Source organism: Colossoma macropomum, unplaced genomic scaffold, assembly GCF_904425465.1.
Source record: "Colossoma macropomum unplaced genomic scaffold, Colossoma_macropomum, whole genome shotgun sequence".
In the NCBI taxonomy this organism is placed as follows: Eukaryota; Metazoa; Chordata; class Actinopteri; order Characiformes; family Serrasalmidae; genus Colossoma; species Colossoma macropomum.
Window position 1 is genome coordinate 7,734,567 of NW_023494797.1, and position 27,384 is coordinate 7,761,950.

The 27,384-nt window shown below is 39.2% G+C and overlaps 1 protein-coding gene across 7 annotated transcripts in view; it reads left to right on the top strand.

Annotated features, from left to right (window-relative positions):
* Positions 1-27,384, top strand: part of mybpc3 (myosin binding protein C3) — a 51,843-nt gene that overhangs the window by 11,597 nt on the left and 12,862 nt on the right. Inside the window, exons 4-24 of one of the 7 annotated variants that reach the window (XM_036584180.1) lie at positions 461-609; positions 2,283-2,400; positions 2,714-2,762; positions 3,626-3,670; positions 7,386-7,445; positions 7,956-7,958; positions 9,104-9,267; positions 9,396-9,528; positions 9,780-9,782; positions 10,243-10,367; positions 11,155-11,260; positions 13,200-13,366; positions 15,563-15,728; positions 15,916-16,022; positions 16,120-16,149; positions 17,298-17,437; positions 18,323-18,394; positions 20,110-20,269; positions 21,224-21,328; positions 21,450-21,638; positions 25,916-26,050. In XM_036584180.1, the coding sequence (XP_036440073.1) occupies positions 461-609; positions 2,283-2,400; positions 2,714-2,762; positions 3,626-3,670; positions 7,386-7,445; positions 7,956-7,958; positions 9,104-9,267; positions 9,396-9,528; positions 9,780-9,782; positions 10,243-10,367; positions 11,155-11,260; positions 13,200-13,366; positions 15,563-15,728; positions 15,916-16,022; positions 16,120-16,149; positions 17,298-17,437; positions 18,323-18,394; positions 20,110-20,269; positions 21,224-21,328; positions 21,450-21,638; positions 25,916-26,050 (2,226 nt within the window). Of the gene's footprint in view, positions 1-460; positions 610-2,282; positions 2,401-2,713; positions 2,763-3,625; positions 3,671-7,385; positions 7,446-7,955; positions 7,959-8,681; positions 8,753-9,103; positions 9,268-9,395; positions 9,529-9,779; positions 9,783-10,242; positions 10,368-11,154; positions 11,261-13,199; positions 13,367-15,562; positions 15,729-15,915; positions 16,023-16,119; positions 16,150-17,297; positions 17,438-18,322; positions 18,395-20,109; positions 20,270-21,223; positions 21,329-21,449; positions 21,639-25,915; positions 26,051-27,384 lie in introns of those variants that run through there. The other 6 variants (XM_036584184.1, XM_036584181.1, XM_036584182.1 and 3 more) reach the window with 6 other exon arrangements.

Sequence of the window (27,384 nt, forward strand, 5' to 3'; positions counted from 1 at the left end):
ATGTAAACACTGTAGGCCATGTTGTACTGCACATATAAACGCTGTAGGCCATGTTGTACTGCACATATAAACGCTGTAGGCCATGTTGTACTGTACATGTAAACACTGATATATGTAAATGTGTGAATGGATGGGTCTAAACTGCTGTAGGCTGAATAGGTGGATATGTCTAAATCGTTTTTGAGACATCACGAAAACAATGAATTCAAAACAGCTTAGTCTCCACATATGGACTGTATCGGCTGAGGAGTGAGAAGTATGTTTGAAACCATATTTACATACTACATCAAACTCTTTCAGCCTTGCCCCTTTTACACATTACAGGGTCATTTGCTATTTAGGCATTTTCAGCTCTTGAACAAGGTTTATCCAAGATTGTTTTACCCAGAAATGTGAATTAGAAATGCACCAGTTCAGTCCAAGTCTGGAATGCAGAAGGAACTTGTTTCATCATCTACAGGTGGAAATATCAGCTTTGTAGCAAAGGTGTGTGGTGAGTCTCTGCTGAAGAAGCCCACGATTCGATGGTTCAAAGGGAAGTGGATGGACCTGGCCAGCAAGTCAGGGAAACACCTACAGCTCAAAGAGCATTATGACCGCAACACAAAGGTCTGCTAGCTATGGCTGTGATAGCTATGACTGTCCTATTTACAGATCCTAATTACGACTCTAGTATGTTCCATTTTTAAATGTACAACAGCTATGCCACAGTATTCAGTCATGTGAAAAAGTAAGTACACCCCATGAAATGTTTTACATTTTTTTTAAATATGTGGGCATATCAGTATTTGACCATCAGCTAAACAGTATAATATAGACAAACTGTACAAATAAACGTTACATATAAAAAAACAAAAGAACATTTGACTTTGCAATCATTTATTTAAAAATAAATTAACTGAGATGTTTTTTTTCTGCTGAAAAAAAGGACACCACTGGCTTCAGTAACTGATATTGTTCCTTTTGGCAGAAACAACTTTATATAGGCTTTTCCTGTAACTGTATACCAGTTTCTGGCATATACTGAGAGAATTTCTTTCTCACTCCTTCATGCAGAATTCTTTCAACTGTGCAAAGTTTGAGGGGTTTCTTGCATGTACAGCCCGTTTCAAATCCTGGCCCCTGCCACATTTCAATGGGGTTCAGATTTGAGCTTTGACTAGGTTATTCCATAACACTCCATTTCTTCTTTTGAGCTATTCCTTGGTGGATTTAATTTTATGTTTGGGATCATTGTCCTGTTGGAAGGTCCACCTCTTCATCTTTAACGTTTTGGCAGATGGCTTCAAATTTTCCTCAAGCACTCTCTGGAATAAAAGGGAATTCATAGTCGTTTCTATGAATCCAAGCTGGCCTAAGGTAGTAAAGCAGCCCCAACCATGAAATTTCCACCACCATCCTTCACAGTTTGTGTAAGGTTCTTTTAATCAAATGCAGTCTGTGGCCAAACAACCCTATCTTTGACTCACCTTTCCATAGTGTTCCAAGTCCTGCCTAGTTATTCATTAGCAAACTTTAGTCTTGCCCTGATGTTCTTTTTAGACAGCTAATTCTTTCTCCTGGCGCACCTCCCATGTAGGTCATATTTGTGCATTTCTGTTCTAACAATACACTGTGCATGTACACTGACATCCACAATGGCAAGAGCTATGTGCATATTGAAATTTTGGGGCTCTTAAAGACTTCTTTTAGCATCTTACGGTCTGCTGTTGGGTTAAATTTGCTGGCCTGGACATGTAAAGATTCTCTAATTGTAGATGATGTTCTGATATCTGTATGTCCAAATATGCTGAAAAAGTCAAAACCTTTCACAGGGTGTACTTACTTCTTTACATGACTAGACATACTGGTATATTCCATAAGCTGCAGTATAATGAAACAAACAAGTTTCTGATAATGTAATAGAGCAATACATAGTAATAATAAATTGTAATGTTTTATACACTGATTGCAAAGCTGTGTATTATTGTGCGTATTGTATATTGTCACTGTCCAATATACAACAATCCAAAACAGTTTTTCTGAAATGATAACTTTACAGCAGAAGGAAAAAAAGCTCTAAACTTGAATGGAAGTTAATGTAAAAATATTTTGGGACCATTTTATTTGTTTGTTAGTTATGAAATTTTTGTAACTGGAGTTTTCAAATTAAACAAAAAAGCAAAACAAATGAAAAAAAGAAGGTTTTTGCACAACAGTGACAGAATGCAAAAAGGCCTACAATCACTCAATTGATTATATGAATGAAGTTACATATGTAAACTGTCCCACTGATTTTGCAGATATATACCTTTGAGATGCACATCATTGCAGCCAAAGCTAACTTTGCTGGAGGTTACCGGTGTGAGGTTTCTTCCAGAGACAAGTTTGACAGCTGTAATTTTGAGCTGACTGTGCATGGTAAGCACTGACATGACATTTATTAAAGAAAAGTACATTGTAGAAATCACATTTGGCAGTGAAACTGCTCAGTGGTAAATAGAGAGAAAGCAAAACAAAGTGATAATAAATCCTGAGTGAATATTGGCCTAAAGTGATAATCTCAAGTCAAAGTACTTAAGCTGTTAAGAAAAACATGCAATGACTTTTCTCTAAAGACACTGATTACATACCCACACTAAAAGCAGGCACAAAAAAATCACAGTGTCAAGTGCAGACTTGCTTAGCTTGAGGCTAAGGTTCATGGATTTACATTTTTTCTATTTTCTTATAGAGGCACAAACAGTAGAGGGGTTGGATATCCGCACAGCATTCAGACGCACGTAAGTGGTACTTTTGGTACAAGACCTTCTGCATTGAATTAGATTTTGTGAGTTCGTAGATAAGTCATTACATACATACAGACAGGTGACAAAAGAAAAAACAACTTTAAGAGCGCTGGCTTATACGTCAGTCCAAAAATTTCCTAGAGGTGTTCAATTGGGTTGAGATCCAGTGACTGCGAAGGCCACAGCATATGATTTATGATTTTCATACTATAAAACCATTCAGTGACCCCTCATGCCCTATGGACAGGGGCATTTTCATCCTGGAAGAAACAGCTTTCATCAGGATCGAAGTGTCTCTTCATAGGATAAAAGTGATCAGAATTATTTTATTATTGATTTGCAGTGACTGTTCCCAGTCAAGGGACAAGTGGACCCAAACTATACCAGAAAAACATCTTTCAACCACAATTTCCAACCCTATTTAATGATGGCTCTCCCATAAATCTAAATGATGTGATTCCAGCCACTGTTTCTACTGAAACACCAGCCAGTTGAGCCGTCATTACGACTGAAGCTCCTGCCATCTGTGAACCCAATAATGAACCCTCTTTCAAAGTCACTCAGATCTTTTCCTCTTGATCCAAAATCAAGGTCAACTGGGCCTACTCTGCATTTTTATACATGCCACAAAGCATGGTAGGCTGTTAATTGCTTTATTGTATGATGCAGTACACCTATCTGGAAGCATCTGCCTTTTGTATGCTTCTCCACTCATCCAGGTTTTTCCTGTAATTTGTCACCCATCTGTAGGTATGTTCATATGAATTAGCACCTGTTTATGCTAAAGTACTCTGTCAAATTAAAAAGTGGAAAATGATGTTTAATTATCTTGTTGCTTGGACGTCCTGATCACTCAGGAGTTTGTCTGCAGGCAGTAAGAAGAAGATGTCAGGACTTGGCAGGTAGTTAATGGAGTTTGCTGCAATGGCACAGGACATATTCATGTACTTAAGGTCTCGAGACAACCGATTTCTCGCCAAAAGGAGGGCATGTTTTTGTTCTCTCTGTCCTTCGATGCCCTGTTGTCATTTTCTTTTCATTCTTGTTTCTTCTGCCTGTTCCTTCTGCCTTGTCTTCACTTTTATCTCTGTCTGGGAACATTTTAAGGAGGGTTGACTCATATCATTGATGTATGATCCTTTGTGAGTCACTCCCTTAGAATGGTGTAACCTCCAGCCTTGCCTTGCATTTCCTCTCTCTCTCTCTCTCTCTCTCTCTCTCTCTCTCTCTCTCTCTCTCTCTCTCTCTGTCTCTCACTGTCTCTCTCTTTCACACCTCTTTCTTTCCTTCTCTATCTCATCCTCTGGTGAGGATTGCATTTCGGCCCTCCTTTTTTGGCATATAAGAAGTGTTGGACCTTTGAGTGAATATGGTTTCCCTATCCACTGATCTTTGCAAGTACAGTCCCAGATACTGAGAGGCCTATTAAAATACTCTAAAGGACAAATCAACATGGAACAGAGCTCTGTTAATGCTGGTAATTCCATTAAAGAACCCATATTTTATTTTTTTGTGTGGTTTCGTCTTAAAAACAGCCATAATTTACAATCATAATTTACTTCACCTTTAAGTTGTGCCTTTAAGACTCAAATATGTAAATCACATTTGTTCTGATTGGCTGATTCTCTTCACAAGTTGAAGGAGGCATACAACATTCAAAATGCAGTCCAGCCTGAAATGTAGAGAATGGGGTAAATAATAATGATAAAAAGGCTACTTTTGGATGTCTTGATCCTTTAGAAGACTGCAATAACACATTTGCTTCCCAACAACAAGGAACAAAACCCCATTTTGCTCCATCAACTCTGCAGTGACAACACCATTTATCACTTCATTGCGAAAGGCCAGTCTAAACTGCTGTAGGCTCAATTAGTGGTCATCTATATGAATGTATAGATTCTCTGACATCACAACCATGATGCATTTAAAATGTGCTGTTTTTGCAGCGTAGCTTCTATATTTAGACTGTATGGACTGAACAGAGAATACTATGTTATGAAAAGGAGAATTTGGTTTGAAATGATAAGGGCTCTTTAGTGTCAGTGTTTTTTTCCTAGCCTGTAGCTCTGACTTGACATGAGGGAATTATTCACCAGCATCTGAAATGATGTATTTTACATGCTCATCCCTGTGACTGACAACTTGCCAAAATCAGTGGAGTCAGTTGCACAAACACACTCTTTCACAGCGTGTCATTTTTCCCCTCCTCACTGTCTCACCAGCGGTGAAGCGCTAAGTCTGGATAATACTGTACTTTAAGACAGACACACTCTTCAGGGGAGCGGGTGCATGTGTAGGGAAGCGGCTGGCGCTCATCATAATGCTCTTACACACATACACACGTTATCCTTTTAAATCCTGATAGACCCCTGAGATCAGAGAGAAAACTCAGAGTGGAGATTAACGCTTGCTGCCTTGCAATATCCAGCTCAGGCTTTTTGATCAGAGCTAAGGCCAGTATGGATTTCATAAGCGACCGAGCTCCACTTCACCCCACAAGCCTGCACCCAGGTCTGAGACCTCACCTTTGATGTCCACAAACAAAGAGCTCTTTCAACAACAAGTGCGCACTGCAGCGAGTGGTCACAGCAAACTTCATAGAAGCCAAAGAAATGAATGAAAATTTCACAGGGACACACTAAATGTTTATGTTGTGAAGTGCACTTCCATACATCAGTGCAATATGTATCTGTACTGTATGGTGAGGATGCTCTCGAACGCATCTGTTACTGTCTCTGCCACACTGTCTGTGGCTAAAAATTGCACTTTTTATGTTGTATGATTCTCATACAACATAAAACATTACAGATAATTTTGTACTAATGTTGATTTTAGTGAATTTGCCCAACTTTACACTTCCCTCAAATGTAATCGCTGAACCAAGACATGTTTGGTGCCTGAAGTTTGCTTCTTTAGTTTTGCACTGGAGCTATGCTAATATATTTAACAATGGGGTCATTCTCATATTCACTGGGATATACATTTTCTTACTGAAATTTCTAGAAAATAGTCCTCTGTTTCCAGGGCCCATGTTGCCTCTTTGTAATTTTAGAAACATCCCTATATTCCCAGGGCACCTCTGTTCCCTCGCTGAAATTTTCTAGGAAACAGCTCTGTGTTCTCATGGCCCCAAGTTTCAGCCCCATGTTTGCTCAATCATGTTTCCTGAACGAGAAAAATAAGACAAATAAGATAAATGCTAACAAATAAAGACTACTTAAAATTTAGTTTTTGTATATGTTGCTTCCAAACAGAATCCCTTATTGAATCACATTCTGGCTGTTCATTTCTGTGAACAAGACTGACAATCTGTTCACTGACGTGCAACACATTACCAAACTTAGCAGTCATGCTAACAATGGAATCAATGTGTTCCCCCCTGATTTCTATATGGTTTCTAACATGCCCTTGTATATACGTAAGTATCAAATATTGGACATTTATGCAATGCATATGGGTCATACATATATGTGTGCTAAGTGGGTGAACACATTCCAGTACAGTCGTAATTGCTTCTATGTTATCTGTCTGCTTTCGAATATGAATACTGAGTATTTTACACTATATTTAATTAATTAATTTATTTATTATTGCATTACTGGCTATGTGTATGTTTTTAGAGTTCAGTTATGCAACTATTATGCCAACTTTCACTTTATTAGGAAATATGTGAAAGAAACAAAGAAGAACCATAAAACACAAAGCTTGTATATCGCTGTTGTCGGAAGAAAACCTTGTATCTCCATGTTTGTCATTTTTCAGTTTTTGACATTATTTGAATATGCCTGTTGCCCTTCATATTGTGTGTAAATTTCTTGAAGAATGGCTCAAAAGAAATGACCTAAAATGACTTAGAAAAAAGTCTGGTTCCACTGACTTACATTAAAAGTAAAGTAGGTTTTTTTTCTTTTCCTGTAAAGTTACCATTTTGCCAATTTGAGGTTTTCTTCCGACAAAAGCGATATAAAAGTAATATATGCTATCCCTATATGAATAATGTTGTTACACATATATATTTGTATATGTTTATGTATCTGAAATAAATGTCCCATATTTGAAAATGGCCAATTTCAAATTAGTTGGCATATATGTCACATGTATGTCTATATGTGACAAGTTCCATATAGGCTGATATGGCATATATTTGAAATCTATATCTTGGCATATATCAGATGTCCATATGGGCTTACTTCCCCTTGGGGGGATCATAATGGGTCTCTGGGAACAAAGGTATGCTTCCCTCTCAAGTAGGCTAATGGAGGCTAAAAACACAATTAGCAACTACATGCCAAAATGGCCATGCTCTAGTCTGAAACTGTGTCAAGTTGTTAAGTAAACTCAAATAGACTTGCTCATGTAGTTATTGACACTGTGTGACAAATTACTATCTATGAAAATTGACAGAAGTACAGACAAAATTTAGGCTTTCAGAGTGCTAATTAACTGTTACAAAGTCTTACTTGCTTGCTAGCAACATTAGCATTAAATCTCCAGCACAAACCTAAAGCAACAAACATGTCTTGATTGATTACATTTGGGGTAAAATGTGGAAATTTGAGTTGAAGTTATAGCAGAAGATGCTCACTATGCTTTATGGCTGATGGTTTCCCCCTACAGTAGCACGGATGGAGGTGAGGACTCTGGAGAGCTGGACTTCAGTGCTTTGCTCAAAAAGAGGTCAGTTTCCAACATCGTCCAAAGACGTCTACTGATGATGCCTTCTGAATGTTTCACTCTGCCCTGTGCATCATGTTAAAAAGCCCATTTTCTGTGGAAAAGATTTGTTTTCACAGCCTATGGACTGCCCCGAGCCAACTTTTCCTCAAGCATTGTAGCATCTTTATCTGTGCTCTCTCAAACACTGATACAGTGCTTTTGGACAACTGTGGCCTGATCCTTTATATATTTGCATGAATTTGGTCATGTTCCACTTACAGCCGTCGAGTAACATTCACTTCTACCGCCGGATCGCCTTATCACCTGATCATTGACGTTAAAATGTCGATGATTTAAATTATGCTCTTTCAGATTCATTAAAATGATTGTGTTGCAGTAAGTGATACTTCTGTATACACATCTTGACTGCAATATATGAATAAAGCTGCAGTCAAAGGGGACTGATGTGTCTGTCATTTCTTTTGCTGTTGGTGTTTCCGTTCCTCTTTGTATGTGACATCTCATCTGTAGAGAGTAAGTGACTGAATGCATCCTGGACACATGTACTTTACTGTCTGCATGTGGCCTTCTTATCCAATCGTCCTGCTGGCAACATTCGCTTAATGCTGCAACTTTTCCTGCTAATCATTGCTCAAATGGCAGATTGCTCACAATTCTCAGTCTTCCAGTCCTCTAGGGGGCACCCTCACTTTCACAAAAATAATTTCAAGCACTGTTCATGCAGGCTACTTTGATAGCATAGAAATATACTAAGTTCACTTTGCATAATTATCACGTTACTTATCATGTAGATTGCTTGTTGTTAGGGTAGATAGTTATTAGATATTAATCCCACAAATATGCTGAAAATGGCATCACAAGCCTTATGTGCACATCAAAAGTGTGTCGGGTTCTCTCAGAACAACCATATAAACCCACAAATTACACTTCACTTCATCAATAACATCAAAAAAACATTTGTTTTTGTCTTTCTGAAAGGATATAGTCTTATCCTAGCATGCTAAGAAACATTTGACTGGTTTTGAAGACTCCAAAATGGGCCTAGTGCCAAACAGTTACAGTTTCCTTTATGCATTTTAGGACTAAGCTTAGTCTGTGTCTAGAAAATTGGCCCAGTACTTTATAATAGATAGCACAACACATTCTCATGACGTTTAAGTATGTTAGACTGGTAATGCTGAGGAGGGGTATGCTCTTTGGGTGGGCTGAGTGTTGTATTGTGTGCATTAACCTGTTGTGGTTTGTCTTGTCATGCCTTGGGTTCTGCTTCTGAATAAGTGCAGCAGTTTCTTAAAAAGTGGTCAACGGTAAGAATTGATTCACATCCTTTTAACTTCTGTTCTTGCTAGCCGCTATTTGCTTTTCAATATGTGCTAATGATGTTGCTAACACATTGAAAGCAGATGTCTACAGCTTTATCTAAAGGTTGAAAAGTTAAAAGTTAAACCTAGTCCTGGACTATAATTTCCTTTCAATTGAGACTCTCCATTTAGAACGCTGTTTAGTCCAGGATTAAGCTTAATCCCTGTCAGGGAAACCGATCCATAGTTCCTCAGTATATAAGCATATATTAGGCAGTAATAGAAGGGACTTACTTACTAAACAATGAATGAATGCACTCCTGATAATGACCAGCTCTTCCTGCTCTCTGACCATAGCATGGTCCAGGTGAGCACTGAGCCCGAGGTGGACGTGTGGGAAATCCTCCGCAAGGCTCCGCCCTCAGAGTATGAGAAGATTGCCTTCCAGTATGGCATCACAGACCTGCGGGGCATGCTCAAGAGGCTGAAGAAGATGAAGAAGGAAGAGAAGAAGAGTGCAGGTTTGTTTGTGACCTTTACTACAGGATCCAAAAACGGTGTATCTTTTCTAAACTGCCGATGAATTCAGTTTGATCTTGTTTATCCAAATATTACTCAAATAATATCAGCATAAACCTCTTTTTCACAGCTTTCCTAAAAAAGCTGGACCCGGCCTATCAGGTCGAAAAGGGACACAAAATCAAGCTGCAGATTGAAGTAGCCAATCCTGACGCAGAAGTGAAATGGCTGAAAAATGGACAGGAGATCCAAATTACTGGAAGGTCAGACAAAAATTTAACTCCATGTTTAAAAATCCATATGAAGAAAATAGGCCATGTTAAAATAAGCACATGTTCATATACCCTGTCAATCAAAATATGTATATATGTGTATATAACATGGATGTATTTCAGAGAAATAACAAATAATTTAATATAAAATAACAAATGCTCTGTCTTTTGCCTTTTCCAAATTATGTTGCTTGCTTGTGGATGGATGGATTTCTCTGTTGTCCTTCAACTGAAACCCTTAGCAAGTGAGTGGCTCCAGCTTGTCTGTTCATGAAAAAGCAGGTCCTTCAGACACAGTGTGTAAGCTGTCCGAGGGCCTGTGTATAGGGTCTTAGTGTGGTTAGGCATTTCACACTGTCTGGACTATGACTGGATTGGAATACTATTTAAAGCAACAAATAGCTGCAAAGTGCGCTGGGACAACAGCTGCCCTTGTTTTGTTTTTTGCTTATGACTTTAATATCACCAAATCTATTTGTCTGGTGAAGAAGTGAAGTAGCTCATGCTTTCAGTTTTAATGTGCCATTGCTTTTACACATTGTTTTTCCAGTATTTTGGTAAATCCAATCAGTGGTGCTGTATACAGATCCTGTATGTAACACATCTGTAATGCATCTAGCAAGCCCTTATGTGCAATGAGGTTTTGTCCCCACCTACAGGGCAAAATGAGAATTACCACTGAGGTTCTTTCCCCTGTTCCTCCAGGTACATCTTTGAGAGCATAGGCAACAAACGCTTTCTCACCATCAACAACTGCTCTCTGGCAGATGATGCTGCTTACACTTGTGTGATAGGAGATGAGAAAAGCTTCACAGAGCTCTTTGTTAAAGGTACTTGATGAAACTGTAATTGGATCTTGTTATGATAGATGTTATAAGAGGAAGAAAATGTGTCAGAGACCATCTATAATTTACCTAATTTCCAAGCAAAATGACCGTTAAGTACAAGTTATCCATTTTTTAGCATCAGCAAACAAGCATGACACATTTAACAGAAAATAACACAGAAGCCTGAACAACTAAACGTAATACTTTTTTTCAGTATTTAGTGTGTCCACCCATTGCCTTTATTACAGCATCCATTCGTTCAGTTTTTAAAAGAATACATTTCTCCACACCTCCAAAGTTCAGTCTTAGACATTGGTTGCATTTTCTGTTGAGTTGTCTTCTCACAGTGGAAGGATGGACAGAAACACGTGGATTGTTTCAGATCTGAAGCAAGAGTGGAGCTTGATTTTCTCCTCTCTCTCAAAGATGAAAGCCTTAAGTGCTGTTTTTGTGATAGTGACAGTTTTGATGGTCCACCAGGTGTTGCACGGTTGTTAGGAGTTTGCTTTTCCCCCATATCTTTGCATCGTTTTTTGAGCAACAGTGCTGGCAAGTCCTTCTTTTTCTCCTTATGAAAGTGGACTATCTTGTATCTAAGCTCCTTAGAAAAACTTGCACTTTAATGGCTGTTTAATCTGGAAATATAATAAATGAAGGGTGGCTTCTGGCTTTGGCACATTACTATAAAACATAGTTTTCTGTATTGTTTGTGTTGTAAGGTCTCAGTAGTTTTGAAGTTTGATGCCATTTTCTGTCTTGCTTTCTTTCTCTTTCATGATGTCTCTTGCAGAGCCTCCTGTTCTGATAGTACGTAATCTTGAGGATCAGATGGTGATGAAGGGAGAGAGAGTGGAGTTTGAGTGTGAGGTCTCTGAGGAAGGAGCCCAAGTCAAGTGGTAAGAGTGTTATCTATCATTAGATAGTGACACACACACCTGTGCATGAAAAACCACTCCTGTCCTTTACTCAGTGTTCCTAATGCATCAAACTACATTTAGTATGGTTATTGCCTTTGCAGGCTAAATCAGCAAAAGTAAGTGGTTTTCTGAAAATAACTGTGAGTGATTACCTCCTTAAACTCTAGGCCTAGTATCAAGTTAATAATTATAAGGCTACTTGCCCAGTTACTATTATAAGAGAGAACTTATAAGATATCATATTATAGAGGCCTACGTGAGTCAGAGGACATTCCTCAGATATCCAGTAGATGGCACGCATGTCCCTCGCTGAGCAGCTGGCCAGGCCTGGCTGACTCAACCCGGCTGATGGAGAGGGTAGTGTGTGCGTGTGTGAGAGTGAGCGAGTGAATGAGCCGTGCCTTCACCTGATCTGGTTCCAAGGCCGTATATCACCCGGCAGCTCCGTAAATTATCAGCGCTGGGAAAAGGTCATGCCAGCCTTTTAGCACCTCTGCAGTGTCCTCTGCCGAAATGAGAAAGTCACCGTCAGTTCACGGCAACTGCTCTTCAGCGTCCCACAGAGGAGGACTTTCTGCAGCCGTGGCCTGACAGGGGCTCCATATTTCCTGGAGTCACTATATTCATATTTTTCCACAATGGAATAATATGCACACAATTAGAAAAATCAGACAGGAAATGAAGAATGATCAAGGTTACTTACAACTCATCACACGCTTTGGGTCTGTGGGCTCAGACATGTGGCTTTATTTATCTGACAATAAGAATGACTCATGAACACTAATAAATTAAAGCTTGAATCACTTTTATGGGATGAGTCGTGAGGAGGTTTTTATGACCATCTGTGACTAGTTGCTGACATAATCGCACAGGTTGGGCGTCTGAATCACTAGTCATCTGATTTATCAGGTCAAGTCATGGTCACTCATAAAAGACAGGCTCCAATTAAGATTTATGAAACTCTGTTTTTAGAAGCTGTTATAACAGCCATAAATATTCCTGGCCAGGTACTACCTGACTTTTGACACACAAGTGCTTGTATGCTGTCCTGAAATGGCCTATGCAAGTAGCCATAATCTGAGTCTGAGAAATCATATTCAAGGTCCAGTTTGTATGATAAACTATAAGACATTAATATTAATGTCAGTTATAAGACATTGACTTAAATGTTATAGCTGATCATGCTATACTGTTTGGTTTTAATGACCAAACTTTACATTAAAGGCTTATTCTAAGGGCTCCTGAGTGGCGCAACTGCCAATCAAACTGATCCGTCAGTTGGATCCCTGGCAATGCCACAGCCATCAGTGGCCGGGAGCCCAGGAGAGCATAATAGGCCTTGCTCTCTCTGAGTGGGTAGGAGGGTCCTCCCTCTCTCCCCGGTGGCTCAGCGTGATGCTAGCCAAAGCAGGGAACTGGCAGTAGAGTGTTCTCCTCCAAGTGTGTTGAGCTGTCTGATGACGTTGCATGAGTAGCAGTGCAAAAAAATTGGTAGCTGTGGTAACATGCTAGCTTTTACCCTCTCAGCTTGGTAGCATCATGTGAAAGAATCATGTGGGTGGAATTGGACATGGATTAGGGAGAAAAACAGTAAAAAAAAGCTAATTCTAACATGTTCAAAGTGGGTACATACTCCCCAATCTTTAAGTGATAGTTAAAATATAATAATTTCCCCTTTCCCCAAATTTAGAAGACATGTTTGGTGTCTGAAGTTGCTTATTTAGTTTTGTGCTGCAGCTAAGAGGCTAATGTAGCTAACAAATAATAGAAAAAACTTGTGTTTGCTGATTGACTACATGTGGGGAGAGGAGAAATTTCATGAATGTATTTTTTGCCACACTGACACTTTAAAATGATAATGAAAACCAGAGCTAGAACAAGTCTGGGTCTACATTAAGGCCAAATCTGACCTTTTCAGGGAAAAAGATGGCGTGGAGCTCACTCGAGATGAGTCCTTCAAGTATCGCTTCAAGAAGGATGGCTGCAAGCATGTGCTCATCATCAATGAGGCCACTAAGGAGGACTCTGGTCACTACCGGGTGAAGACCAATGGAGGGCAGTCTCTGGCTGAGCTCTTGGTGCAGGGTACGAGCTTTTCTTTAGTGTCAGGCTGTATTATTAACTTGGACCTAGAATACTTACACTTTACTTAAATGCCATTTATAAAATCATTTCCTGCACTATTAAGGTGACTGGGACTATTTTTGCAATACTAACAATCTTGCCTGTTGCTACTTTTTGCTGGATAATCAGCACTCTTCTACATTCTATATTAGAACAATATGTAAGTAAGTGTAAAAGATTTAAATGCTGGTCATAAAACCATCTTTAAAAGTCACAAATTGGTAAACTGGGTTAAAGGTCACATATCATGATCGAAATCTGCCTTTTCCTGAAGGATTTGGGTTTATAGACCCCTTCAAGCCATTTGTCAATCACAGCGGATGCATGACAAGCCACGTGTCAATCAAAGAAGGCACAGCCATCCTTAAACCAAACCTGTGGACCAAAATAAACCACTAGAATTCCTCTGGGCATTCTTCGTGCCCTGCTATCTCCTTTAAACCCCGCCTCTTCATGGCCCTGTCACTCAAAAATCACCTCTGTTGTCAGCCCAGTAAACATGGCTGACAAGCCCATAGCACAAGGTTACAGCGTCCACAATGCACAGATGCCAGCTATTGTTAGACCGCAAGGCCCATATATTTTAACCGAGCAGGTGACTCTGTCTGTTTCTCTCTCTCCCTCTTTCTTTCTGCATCTCACTCTCACCCTGTTATTCTCTTCGCCTGTCTTTTGTCTGTATCTAAGGGAGATTTACAGCACTTGATGAGACCCTGTCCTTTACTCTCTTTTTTACTTCTCCATTTTCTCCCTGGCTGTAATCACTCTGCCTCTGATGCTCTCTGGTGATCTGTCTGCTTCCTCACTATTGATCTGGATCTGAGTGACCCAAAAAGAGATATGTGAACTATTAGGAAAGTGTTTAAAGGGACACTACCATTAATGTTCTGCGTGCTATGGTGCTTCTGGGAAATGGGACAATGATTCACATACACACTACTGTTGAAAACTGTGATTAATATATTCATGTATTAATCATTATATTATTATTTATATAATTACTTAACCCCTTAACATTCCAGGCTTATTACATACTAAGGCTTAGTATTCCTTAACAATAGGAACTTCAGTGTAAACTAATGGAGCTTTCCTTAGGTTATAGAAGTGTGTAATAAAACTTCGGGCCTTTTTCTCTTTTGGCCTGAAACCGAAGGCTGGCTGATATTTTGGTGCATCCCATATATATAGTTATGTTTATATAAAATATCTAACCATATAACACATTCTTGATGCTGTGTAGATTTTTTCATTCATTTCATCTACTTTAGCTCTATTCATAATTAAATTCTTTTTTTTACAGCTTGCTAGCTTCCTACTATTTATTTGAAACCTGTGAAGCTTCAAGACTAGCATATTAGAATCATTTTATACATTTGTCTGCAACTCAATTGGCTTTATACTGTTGAAAACATTGACTGCATGCTCTCTCTCTCTCTTCTTTCCCTCTCTCATTTGTAAACCCATCGGGAAGCAATCTGATCCGTGCTGTGCCGTGATGCCAGGCTCGGTTTAGCTGGTCAAATAATGAAACAGAGGAGATGCCAAGCATAACCAGATGCCCAGCGGCACTGTCCCGCTGCCAGGCTGCTAGCGGGATCATCACTCCCTAGTGCCCCTTACTTTCATTATAGCACCCCCTAACTGCTGGGCTCTGGGGGAAGCTGCTCCAACAAATCAACCCTCACTCTACTATGTGGCTAAGCCTCCAAACATAATTTAACACATTTCTAATCCTCTGCATCAGCCTGCCAGGCCTATTAGCATAGGATTGGATATATTGAGCTGAGAAGTTTTGGCACAGTAAAGTTCTGCTTGCTTATTTTTAAATGGACTTTTATTTGAGTGTTATAGCTTGGTCAAGAACAAATTTCATTTGCCTGTTTGTTCCACTATTCCCTTACATAAGCTCATCTTTTGGACCCTGGTCAGAATTTGGCTTCTTGGCGTACAATTTTTATCATTATTTTAGGGAGAGAAGAGTTTGGTTTCTGGAATCTTCCAGTACAAAACGCTAAGATGTTGTCACAGTTCAGTGTAGGCAGAAATTACACTGTCAATTCAGTCTACCTGTTACTTTGCATCAGTACATAACACCAAACAAACACTTATGTTTGGCACTTAGCCTTGTGCCTTGTCTGTACCCTCTCTACCCTTCAGAAAAGGAGTTGGAGGTGTATCAGAACATTGCTGACCTGACGGTGAAAGCTAAGGACCAGGCAGTGTTTAAGTGCGAGGTCTCTGATGAGAACGTCAAAGGAATCTGGTACAAAAATGGAGTGGAGGTGAAGGCTGATGCCAGGACCCACATCACACACATCGGCCGGTAAGAGTCTATGTGTATGCAGGTAGTTTTTAAATGAAATATGTAATATATGACCTCGGGTTAATGCACTCTTATGGGTCCATGCAGTTTAGTGCAGGTGCCTTTTTCATGGGATGTTTTCAATTTTTTCAATACCTTTAATGTTGAGGGTTTGGTGTACAGCTTGTCTAATATGCTATCTCTCCAGGATTCATAAGCTCACCATTGATGATGTGCGACCAGAGGATGAAGGAGACTACACTTTTGTCCCTGAAGGCTACGCCTTTAACCTCTCAGCCAAACTTAACTTCCTCGGTACTATATATCTCTGATTCCTTAGACAGTGATCATTCAGCAGCCTGCGTAGCATTGTGACAGTTACTCTCATTCCTTTTTTCTTCTGTGTTTTCAGAGGTCAAGATTGATTACGTCCCTCGTCAAGGTAAGGAGAGTTAATACCATAATAGGTAAAAAATCCACACAGTAGAGCCTCACACAGCCAGACCAGTGTTGAGGAAAAAGGGGAATTCCACTGATTTCTAACATTTCAGCATAATTAGAAACAAAGTCAGTCAGAATAGAAGCTTACAGAGTCAGAATTGTTGGCATTGATGATAGAAAACAGATGTCTGAAACCTTTAATGCCCCCAAAAGCTACCTTATAGTAAGTTATTACATGATATGGCTGCAAATTTGCTGTCTGATGCCTGAGACATTGTTTTGCGATAGTTTTACATGAAAGCTTTTGGCCTGAAATAGAAATAGGCAATATGACGATACTTTAGCATGATAAATTATGTCACGATATGAGCTTATCGTGGATATTGTCATTACTTAAAAACTCCGAAGTACAGCATGGTTCATTACAGAGAGAGCATAATTAGTCTTGTTTCAATGTAGTGTAGTGCAGTTTATGAAATACTGAATAAAAGTCATTGTATTTGTATTATAGATTTTTTATGTGTGACAGGAAATATTCTGTCAGTTTCAATTTAGCAAATCTCAGATTATTGAGATTCATAATGTGTATTCAGAAAATGTCTTGTATCATGATATAATATTTTTGCCATATCGTCCACCCCAGCCTGAAATGTATTTCTAATACTTCCATGACAGAGAGGAACGTATAGAGACGTTTAGGTTTACTTGCTTATTTTAAATTGGCAAGTAAAAAGTGCAATTTTTGCATTGTAGACAGCATAATCTCTGGTTCCTATTGCCACCATTGCAAAGAAGATCAGTGTGTTTCTCTACAATGCACCATTTTACATGAAACCACTCTCAATGATTTAATTATGTAGATATTTTGTTAATTGGGTGGAATTCTCCTTTAACTGCAAAAAACTAATTCAGCACTTCTTAATTGATTTTACTGAACAGTACGGCATACAACATTGTCAGTAAGAGGATGCCTTTAAATAAGTAGGGTTGTTGACTAATATTACCAGTTTGGTTTAGAATAATACCCCTGATATGGAGTCAGCCCCCTTTTGATACCCCCACTGTCAAGAGAGGAAGGCCAGTGTTGATTACACATATCTTAGAGGTTAAACTGCTGAGTTTCTTTTTCTCACTGCCTCTGATGTATAGACCCACCCAAGATCCACTTGGACTGCATGGGCAAAACTGCAGATTCCACCATTTTGGTTGTGGCTGGAAACAAGCTGCGGCTGGATGTGCCAATCACTGGAGACCCAGCTCCCACTGTGGTTTGGACCAAGGCAGAGAAGGTAAGGGTGTGGCACACGGGTGTTTTATTCATCAATGTTAATGTACATGCACAATACATAATACTGTAAAAATAATTTTATTTCTGATTCTGATCCTTGATACATGTGTGCTACTGTGCCTTAATACAAATTAGGGAGTATTGTCATGTTCATCAGTTGCACATTACTGGCTCAGGGCTGCTCAAATGACTTTTTACAATGTCACATTAAAGGGCCCATTTCATGGAAAACCAAATGCAACAGTTTAGCCCCGCCCATTCACAATGAAGTTATAAGGAGTGTTTCAGCTATTCTGAGTACTTTTTGAATGAGGCACAATACAGGGCACCCAATCAGAACAGAGCTCATTTACATATATCAGTCTTAAAGGCACAGTAACAAAAATGAATTATGATCATTTTTGATACACTTAAGGGACCTTAAAGGAAAAAATAAAATAGAAGAAGAATGTAGAATATGGGCCCTTTAAGGCAGAATCAATTTTTCTGTTCTGTTTTTGATCTACTGTATTTATCTTCTGTTCTACATCATTGTATGCTAATCTTTGTACCTTTAACCAGTTCTAGAATAATAGTTTAGTAAGCAGAGCACTTATGCCACTTACTATGCTGTCCTGCTTTTACAGCCCTGCTTTAACAGTGAACATCACAGTTCATTAATCTTTGTTACTGTCCTCCTTCAAACTTTGCTTTAACACTGAGACAGGAGCACCAGCACAAGGTAACAGGTAAGCGGGTATGGGAGAGCTCTGCTCACTCCCTGCTAAGTTGTGGACGGTCATCTTTGCGAAGGTTTGTATTGGGGCAGGAGTTTGACCTCTGCCCTCCCACTCTTAACATATTAGATGGTTGCCAAGGCCTCATCGCTTCTGCTCTGCTTGTGTAGGATAAATCTAAAAATGCACCGGAAGAAGGGAAACGGGAACCAGCCTTCATCTGGACTTTGAAGGATGGTGAAGTGAGTTTTGGCCTTTAAAACAATAACCCTGCCACAATCTCTCGTTATTATGTGCTGTGAGAATGTCTTCTGACCTTTGCCGTTATTGCCTTTTTGCTACTACAGCTCCTGCATTGTGATGCTGTCTTGGCCCTGTAATTTTCAAGGGGAATTAGTTCATCTTAGTTAATCTCTCCACATGGTCATAATTTCTTTTCATGAGGCATGACAGTCAACTAATAAGGCGTTGAACAAATTCACATAGAATTATTTTTTATGTTCTTGTCCATAAATGCTTTGAAATCCCCTTCTCAAAATCCCTTTGTAATTTTTATCTAAGAGGCCTCAAGACCTTGGTTTGGGATTTTAAGGTTATGCTTTCCTCCAATCAGCACTTATACATCGCATTAAAGCCACACTCTGTGATTTTATGGTTAGACAGCTCTAACAATTTTTATATTGTCACTACGTACATAAATACATAAATATTTCTTTCTTTTTTTAATACTATTTGAAAAGGCAAGTTTCCCTGGCAGACAAATGGACCAACAGAATTTGACCAACAATTATTTACTGTTATTGCAGTATTCTGTAGCTCAGCATTGTATCCCTCAGCCTCAGTGGTTTGACAGAATTTGACAGATTCACTTTGCATCATTTTCGTTTTCATTCATCAGTTTTCTCTCACTACAATACCCAGCATGCATTTTGCAAATATGCCATACAATCATGGGGAATCCCTGCAGTGCTCAACCTAAACTAACAGCTAACCTGCTGGCTAATTAATACAACCAAGCAAGCACTAGTGTAACCTTTAACTCGGTCATCGATTCTATCTTTATAGAGCAACATATAGACTTTAGGTAAAGTGAGGTAAGGTTTCACATAATTATACAGTTGCGATAAGATATCTGGCTTCCTTCTGCACTTGCTAGCTAGCACGAAAAACTGAAAAATCCAATTCAAAGCAGTTGCACTTTTTACAAGTTCCTCCCACCTTCAAGAAACATCATCAGAAGGGAGTTTCCTAGTCTTTAAATCAGAACATTTGGCTCTAGATACTATTGCAGCACCACTGCATGTTACGATAAGGCATGCTTATAATGGATGTAGAGATGGTTTTTGTCATGGAAGTTGGAAGTTTTGTCATGACAGCAATAGTGTTCTTCTTTCCAAGTAATAACTGACCATCCATTATAGTTAATTCTTTAGGAGGGAAGAGTCACTACTACTCATTTAAAAAGGAAAGGAAGGTAGGGTGACACTGCTCAGTGCAAAACTATAATACTCTGATTTTAAGATAATCTTTGCTGCACTTGTACATTTTCTCTTGAAGATAAGTTTCAGGGTCATCACTTTGTTGTCCTAAAACTACACGGTGTACCTTTAAGAGCACTTTACATGCACTGCATGCTGTTCTGAAGCATACTGAGTGCACCAGGTAAGCGCATGCTTCAGATACTCCGTGTGTGGAACATGGCTTGAGCAAAAAATGGCAACCTCATTCACAAACAGTAAGTATTAAATGCAAGGAGTGAATATGCCTTCTGGTTAGAATGATCTGAGCACCTCTCTGGTTTTGTTTCTGTAATGTGTAAGTTTGAATGTTGACTTTTGCTCTCGTTTGCTTGGATTGGGATTGAGCTCTTGTGTTGGATGTATTGTCACCTCACTGTCCAAAGACTAATAAGACAAAACAGTGATTGCCAAAATTTGTGTTTTGATTGGTTGACTAGGTTGTGACAGATTCGGGTGGGCGTGTCCATGTGGAGAGTTCGAAGGGTCACTGCATTTTTACCATTGAGGGGGCGGAGCGACAGGACGAGGGCGTGTACTCTGTCATTGTGCGGAACCCGGCAGGAGAAGATACTGCTGACATCAATGTGAAAGTTGTTGGTAGGATATTCATACCCATATTAGATATACAATATATCAGATATCTAAAGGGATGTTAAAGGAATGGTTTGGCAGAAATAAAATGTACAAATTCACAGCACACAGGTGTATGGGTGCTGCATTACACAATTTCTGTGCTTTTTATTTTAAACATATATCTTCACTTTTAAAATTTAAGATTAACAGCTGGTAATAAAAGAAACAACACAGTGTTAGCTTCATAGCTCCAGTGCAAAACTAAAGAAGCAAAATGTGGAAGGTTGTGTAATTTTGATTTTTCGCTAAGCTATTTCTTTAATGTTTTTCTTTTCATTCATTATTTTATGCCCTAACCATAAAACATTATGGTAAGAGGCTGAAATTGATTCTTGATGGACCCATATCTATGACGTTCTTAGTGTAAAAGCATTAAAAGCCCCTATAGCTACATAATCAGTCTCTTGATGCATATTGGGCAATATGTCTTCTGTGACATTAAATGGTTGGACATTAAATGTATTTATTGAGCCAGAAACTACTGAATAATGAAAATGTAATTAACTAAAACCAACAAATCTTGTAATATTTAAGAAGTATAGATTAATGGGATCTCTCTGTAGTGCAGTACCTTGATAAAGATATATTTGACCCTTTCCACAGTTAAAACAGATGAAAAGATGGGGGCTAACATGGAGAAATTACATACAGCTGACGTCAGACAGTTTTAGGAAATCTATTATCTATAGATACAAAGACTTGCTGTATATTAGCATTTCTTTAAAGGAATATAGGTATTGAGTATACTATACAAAAAAGCCAGTGTTACACCAACTCTGATGACATTGTATAGGATTTTTATATACATTTTTATTTGGTTAAGGCGTTGCAGATAGGAAGAAAAGCTTATTCCGATTTTTCTCTTAAGTAGTTTTCTTGTTTGTGCTTTAATTAACTGACTTTTTCTACTTTCCATAGATGTGCCAGACCCGCCTCACGCTCCCAGAATCCTCAGTGTTGGCGAGGATTCCTGCATCGTCCAGTGGGATCCTCCGCTGTTTGATGGTGGCCAGCCAGTCTTGGGTAAGTGATACTCAAATGCAAAGCAAACTAATCCTGTATGTTAGGTCTCGATGTTGCTCTTAAAAAAAAGCAAACAGATATTAATCAGTAGCCTAACCTGGTGAACTGTATGTCGTCTAAGGCTATGTCCTGGAGAGAAAGAAGAAAAAGAGCTACAGGTGGATGCGCCTGAACTTTGATCCATTTAAGGAAACCACATATGAGGCTAAAAGGATGATCGAGGGCATGGCCTATGAGATGCGGGTCTATGCTGTGAACGCTATTGGCATGTCACGCCCCAGTGCTGCCTCTGAGCCGTTTGTGCCTGTCGGTGAGTTTCACTGCCTTGATTTACACTGACCTGTGTTTCCGAGAACGCTTAAGATGCTCATATATGTCTTTGCTAGTAAAGCTTGGCCATACACCTTCTAAATACTGGAATCACTATTTTCAATTATATAAAACCACAGTCTTACAGATACATGTATATAATTATTCTAATCTGATACATTCATAGGATTTAAATAGCTAATTTGTAAGAATATGTCCGGAGCAGTTTTGGGGTAGGTACTCAAAAAAGTAATTCATTGCAATGAGATTACTTTTTTATTTCTTTCTGGAAAAAAAATCACTTCTATGTTACTCTTTAAAAGCCATACACATTTACAGAGGTACTGTTTGGGGAAAACCATACAGTCATTTTCAGTAATTTATTTAAAAGAAAATAGCCAGTCCCAGTAAACATCATTTAAATGGCATGCTACTATCCCTGCCTTTGAACAAGACGCAGCCAATTATGCTTGAAGATTATGAACTGCTGATGCTGTTTGATTAGATATTTCGCAAGTGATGTCATTCTTAGTCAGTAGCTGTAATGCGATGACAAGAATTTAAACTGTAAACTGTGTTACGTGACTTAATTACAGGACAAAGTAATTACATTAATGTGTTACCCCTACTGCTGGTCCAGAAAGACAGAGCCGTAAGTGACTCACAAAATAATTGAGAAATCTCAGAGACACTTTATTTTGAGTGGTCCTTCTTATATTAAACTGACTCTCAGTAACATGTCAAAAACATACGACGGTTAGGATTAAATTTTGGATTGAGGTTAAAGTTAAGGTTAGGATTAGGGTCAGGGTTAGGGTTAGGTTTTGGGTAAGGTTGGGTAAGGTTAGGTTTTGTGTAATGGAAATAACATATTAATAATAACATCTACCTAATGTAAGTAATGTATCAACAGAACGTCTACAAGATATTTACTTCAGTGTATTCAGATGCTTCACTGCTGCTACTGCACTGATATGTTGTTGTTGTGTTACTGATAATCTGTTCAGAGATAATTAATCATCTACAAAGGACCATTCCAAGTAGTTACTGAAATCTCTATAATATTAAATTAAGTTATAATAAAAATGAAATCCAGATTCCTCTTGCTTGAAAAGCAAATCTTGAGGCAAAGAACTGGACAAGAAATTGCCATAAACAAATAGAGTATAATATTTATAATTTTATACTTGTTGCTAAAAATAAAGAATCTAAAATACCTTTCGGTGTCTAGTTTACAATTATGATGACGATTATTATTATTAGCACTTCCAAACTTTTGAAAGTTAATGTAGAGTCAAGTTAATTGTTTAGGAGGCAGGTTTTGTGGAATTTCTATTATTTCTCATTTTAATTAGAAGGGTCACATTGCTCAGGGCGAAAAAAGCCTAGTTTGTAGAGGAAGAGAATAGTGAGTAACTAACTGTGATACTATTTGCAATTTTGTACGTTATTTAACCATCGTTTTCCATTTCAAAATGCAAATGCTGTTTTGCCATTCCACAGCGTGCTAAAATACCCTCAGTTTATTTTCAGTGTTCAGTTTTTGGTGGTGGCAGGGTGAGGCGGGGGTATTGGCGGGGGGTATTGGTGGGGTGTGGGGGTGAGTGTCAGAGGTTAGGTACTTTGTGCATGAGGTTGTGACAAGCTTGCTGCTCTCAAGGTGTCTGTCCTTTCATCTGCTTGCCAAGTAAGGGATGCTGCTCTATTCTGGCCACCTGGAGACACTCAGCCACACGTGATCTTGTCGCCATCTTGTTGCTCTGACCGGCCTGTCGTCTGTCGAAGGAGGAGCCATGAGAAGTCCTAAGTGGCTGTTCATTGTCTAAAATAAGATATTTAAGACAGTAATCCAAGCCTGGAATAGTTTTAGGAGCTTTGTTTCTGTGTCTGATGTTGATGTTCTTGTCTCATCCTTTTCTTTATCTGGTGTTAGTGGTTCTGAAAACCTGAGCTATCAGTGCTGTCCATTACAATACAACAGATTAGGAAACTATCTTTGGCATCCTCTTCTATAAATAATGGCATATTAGCATGCCGCGAGGCTACATCCAGTAGTGTGGCTTGCCCAAGCTGCTAGACCATAGAGAGGAGGGGGAGGACACACAGCCAGCTGCACTGCCACTGTCCTCGACCCTGATCACAGCTCCCAGAGGGCAGCCCAGGAGAGGTCCACAGCAGGTGTTAGGGAAAGGCCGGAACAAGAAGATCACAGGCTCACAGAGGGACAGACAGCATTCAGAAAACATCACAGGGACGCTACACTAGCCTGAAGTAACCTAGCAGCACAATGACCAAGCCTATGCTCCCCAAAACGGCGGAGAAGAAGCCGGCCGAGGAAGTGCCGACGGACGCAGTGGCTGATGCCCCCGTGGAGGCCAAAGAGCCTGAGGTTAGCACCGAAGCTGCTGTTCCCCCAGCCGAAGACCCAGCGCCTCTTGCACCTCCTGAAGATGGAGAAGCAGTGCCAGTGGAGGAGGCACCTCCAGGAAAGGAGGGGGAACTGCCTGCTGAGGAAGCCCCCTCAGAGCCTGCCCCCCCAACTGAGCCTGAACCAGAACCAGAACCTGTTGGCAGTAGGCTTCTAATTCTAACTCTCCCTGGGGAAAAGCTAGTAAATGCATGCATTATGTTTCTGGAAGCTGAATATCTGTAGAATATTTTGGAATGTTCATATATGAACAACTCATATGGTCTGAATGGACATTGTACGCTTACTGTTGTGTTTTGAGTTCTTTGAGCTATGAAATAAGTAGATTTCAATGGTCAGTGCTGACTTATCAACATAACACTCTTTGCAACATAGGAGTCCAATACTGCACGGAATTATGTGGTGCTTCATTTTTTCAAACACCATATGCTACAAAAAATAGCCTGCCTAAAGATACAGCAATCTGTACGTAAAACATTTGTTCAGAGTAGTATATAGTAGCTGATATGTCCTCGGTATGTCCTAGAAAGCTTGTTCTTGTGCAGCAGTATTAGCTTTCATATACAACCCGTTAAGCACACAGCATTTCACTATGCTAGCACCCTTGTTTCACCTGTTGCATGATAAGACAAAGCTGTAACTCAAGCTCTCAACGCAGAGTTCAGAGCAAGAGCTAATTTTGGCCAGTCTCTGTTTGACATCACTATTGTATGTCTTTCGGCATGCTGTATGCTTTTAGAAACACATCGGCATTTGGTCACTGGTCTTGCCAAGATGGGAATATTTATACTAATCAGTTCACTATTAGATGAGCTGCATCTTTCCAGCCAGAACGGGCTTCATCAGAAATAACAGGTCTTTCACTTATTCAGATTCATTCTGAAAGAACAGCCTTCAGGAATCCAACGTATAGCAGTCATGCCCTGAGTTTTGTCACAAGATAATGCCAAGTGCAAACTATTTCTGTCCTAGATGCTGCAGCATCAACAGTGACAGCATCTATATCTTTGAGAGGTTCTTATCACCCGCTAGCCCAAGCTCATTCAAGCAATGACAGTTATGCTCTACTGTGCTGGGCAGCGTACCATGAAGGTTGGCTGCAAGGTAAGGTTAGATGTACCTTACTCAGGCCTCTGTTTTATTGGTCTCATAGTTTCCATGGCTTCTTCTCATGGTGAAAGGGCTTTGCTCTAGTTCTCACACTGACAAGTGGAAGAGCACAGGATTAAAAACACCCTGGTGACAAGTCCGGTAAATCCACATGGTACCAAAGCATTATGATTCCATCTTTGGTCTTTGGTTGCTTCGTAAAAGTGCACCGCAAAGCAAAATTCCACACCAAAAATAGACACTGAGTTGAGTATTTTTCTTTGTGAGAGAGGTTTGACCTCTAAATATTGCTTCAGATGTTCAGAACTGTCTACTTACAGCTGAATTACCGAATGCAGGACAAAGACACAGTATGACAGCGGAGATCTTCCTGTGCTAAAACTGACGCTATGTTATTAAATTTGCCTACAGCATGTGTTTACTGGATTAAACAAGAAAAGGGAAGTTTGATGATTAAATATCTATAATAGTGATTAGATTTCACTTTGTATGGATGGTTTTTGTTCAGTACTCACTTCCTTTTGGATTCCTCTTTAGTATTTTGTTGAGCCTGTTTCTTAGGGTTAAGCTAGATTTAGATTTTGGTCTATGCTGAACAGATAATGTGATTGTCAGTGAATAACTAGGCAAATATCTGCAAAACTACAATGATTACAATCAGCAGAGATAAACAAAAAAAGGTTGTCATTCACCAATTTGTTCATTAGATTTAAACCATATGTTTCTGAACTTTCCCTCAGCCCCTTCCAGCGAGCCCATCGGCCTGTGTGTGGATGACATCAGTGACACCACCATCTCTCTGAAATGGAGGACTCCAGAAAAAGTAGGCTCAGCTGGAATCGATGGATATGGTGTTGAGTACTGCAAGGAAGGCAGTAAGTGTGTGTGTATATAAGAACTGTTCACACAGAACAAGGCTTTGAGCATGATTTTGACAAGAAGTTTGACAATTAATCAGAAACAAGTTGACTATAGCCCTGTTGGAGCAAAGTTAGTGTTACCTGGGGAGGTACAGTAATTTGAGTGATTCCAGTGTGATTTTAATATAGTACAAATTTGCAATGCTGTATATTTTTTTCAAGTCTGATGAGTAATAATTCTGGAATTCACTATTTTCTGTAGTTCACCCAACCCAGAGATTCTAATAGAAGTCAAGTTGAAAATGAACTTGTAATGTAATAACAAAATTCTTACACAAATGGTCTGTCCTATTTAATTTGGTCAGTTGAAACCATTTTAAATTGTCACAGAAGCTTTTCTGATAAATTCAGCAATTCGTGTTGCACTGCTTTGTGTTTCACTTGCTTTAACACACTTGAATGAAGTAATTAGCTAATTCTCTTCCATTCTTGAGTTGAATCAGATGGGTTAGTGCAGTGATGAAACCAAATTTCAGCACAGTGCAGGGCTCCAGGATTGAGGAAACTCCACTTTTATTCAAGAGGACGAATAATAATATGGATACAATGGGCCAAAATACAGTTGAAAATACAACTGGAAATGACAGTTCAGTAACATTTGGAAATTGAACTGGGAACCAAAATGAAAATTGGGGAAAATGTACTTCCCAGTGTTTTTTTTCCATTTCCAGTTTCCTTTTTCTCACTGTAGTTCCCCTTTTAATTCACATACATATGTACCAATTACATTCTATGCTTATATTTCCAAAAGTATTTCCAAGTCTCAATCAACTTGATTTGGACTAACCCCTCAGATCCAAGTAGGTGGTCTCAAATAAACTCAATATTTCCCTATTTTGTGGGGCCCTACAATGAGGCACTTAACATCAAATAGTATGCTGTTTGAAACAACTGCTCATAAATCTATCCTTTATAAATAGAAAAGATACATAGCAAATAAACAACAAAAAACAAAAGCTGGAAATAGCAGTACCTGCTTATCTGGAATCAGGGTCTGTCAAAACTGATTCTAAAATAGACAGGTAACGTTAACCCTTTCACTCTGGGTTATTAGCTAAGTTAACTGTTGCAGATAAGAGATAAAAGTAAAATAACTTACCACTCACGTTATCTGAGTGTGTGTGCTATGACACCACTCTGGTTCACATGTCCTACAGCACAAATTAAGTATTACCATAAGTCTTAATCCATCTCATTATAAAACAGATAGGATGGCTTTCATGAACTAGCCTTGCTGGCTAAATTCACAGGCAATTGGATACAGTTATCATTTCCAAAAGAACTTGAGC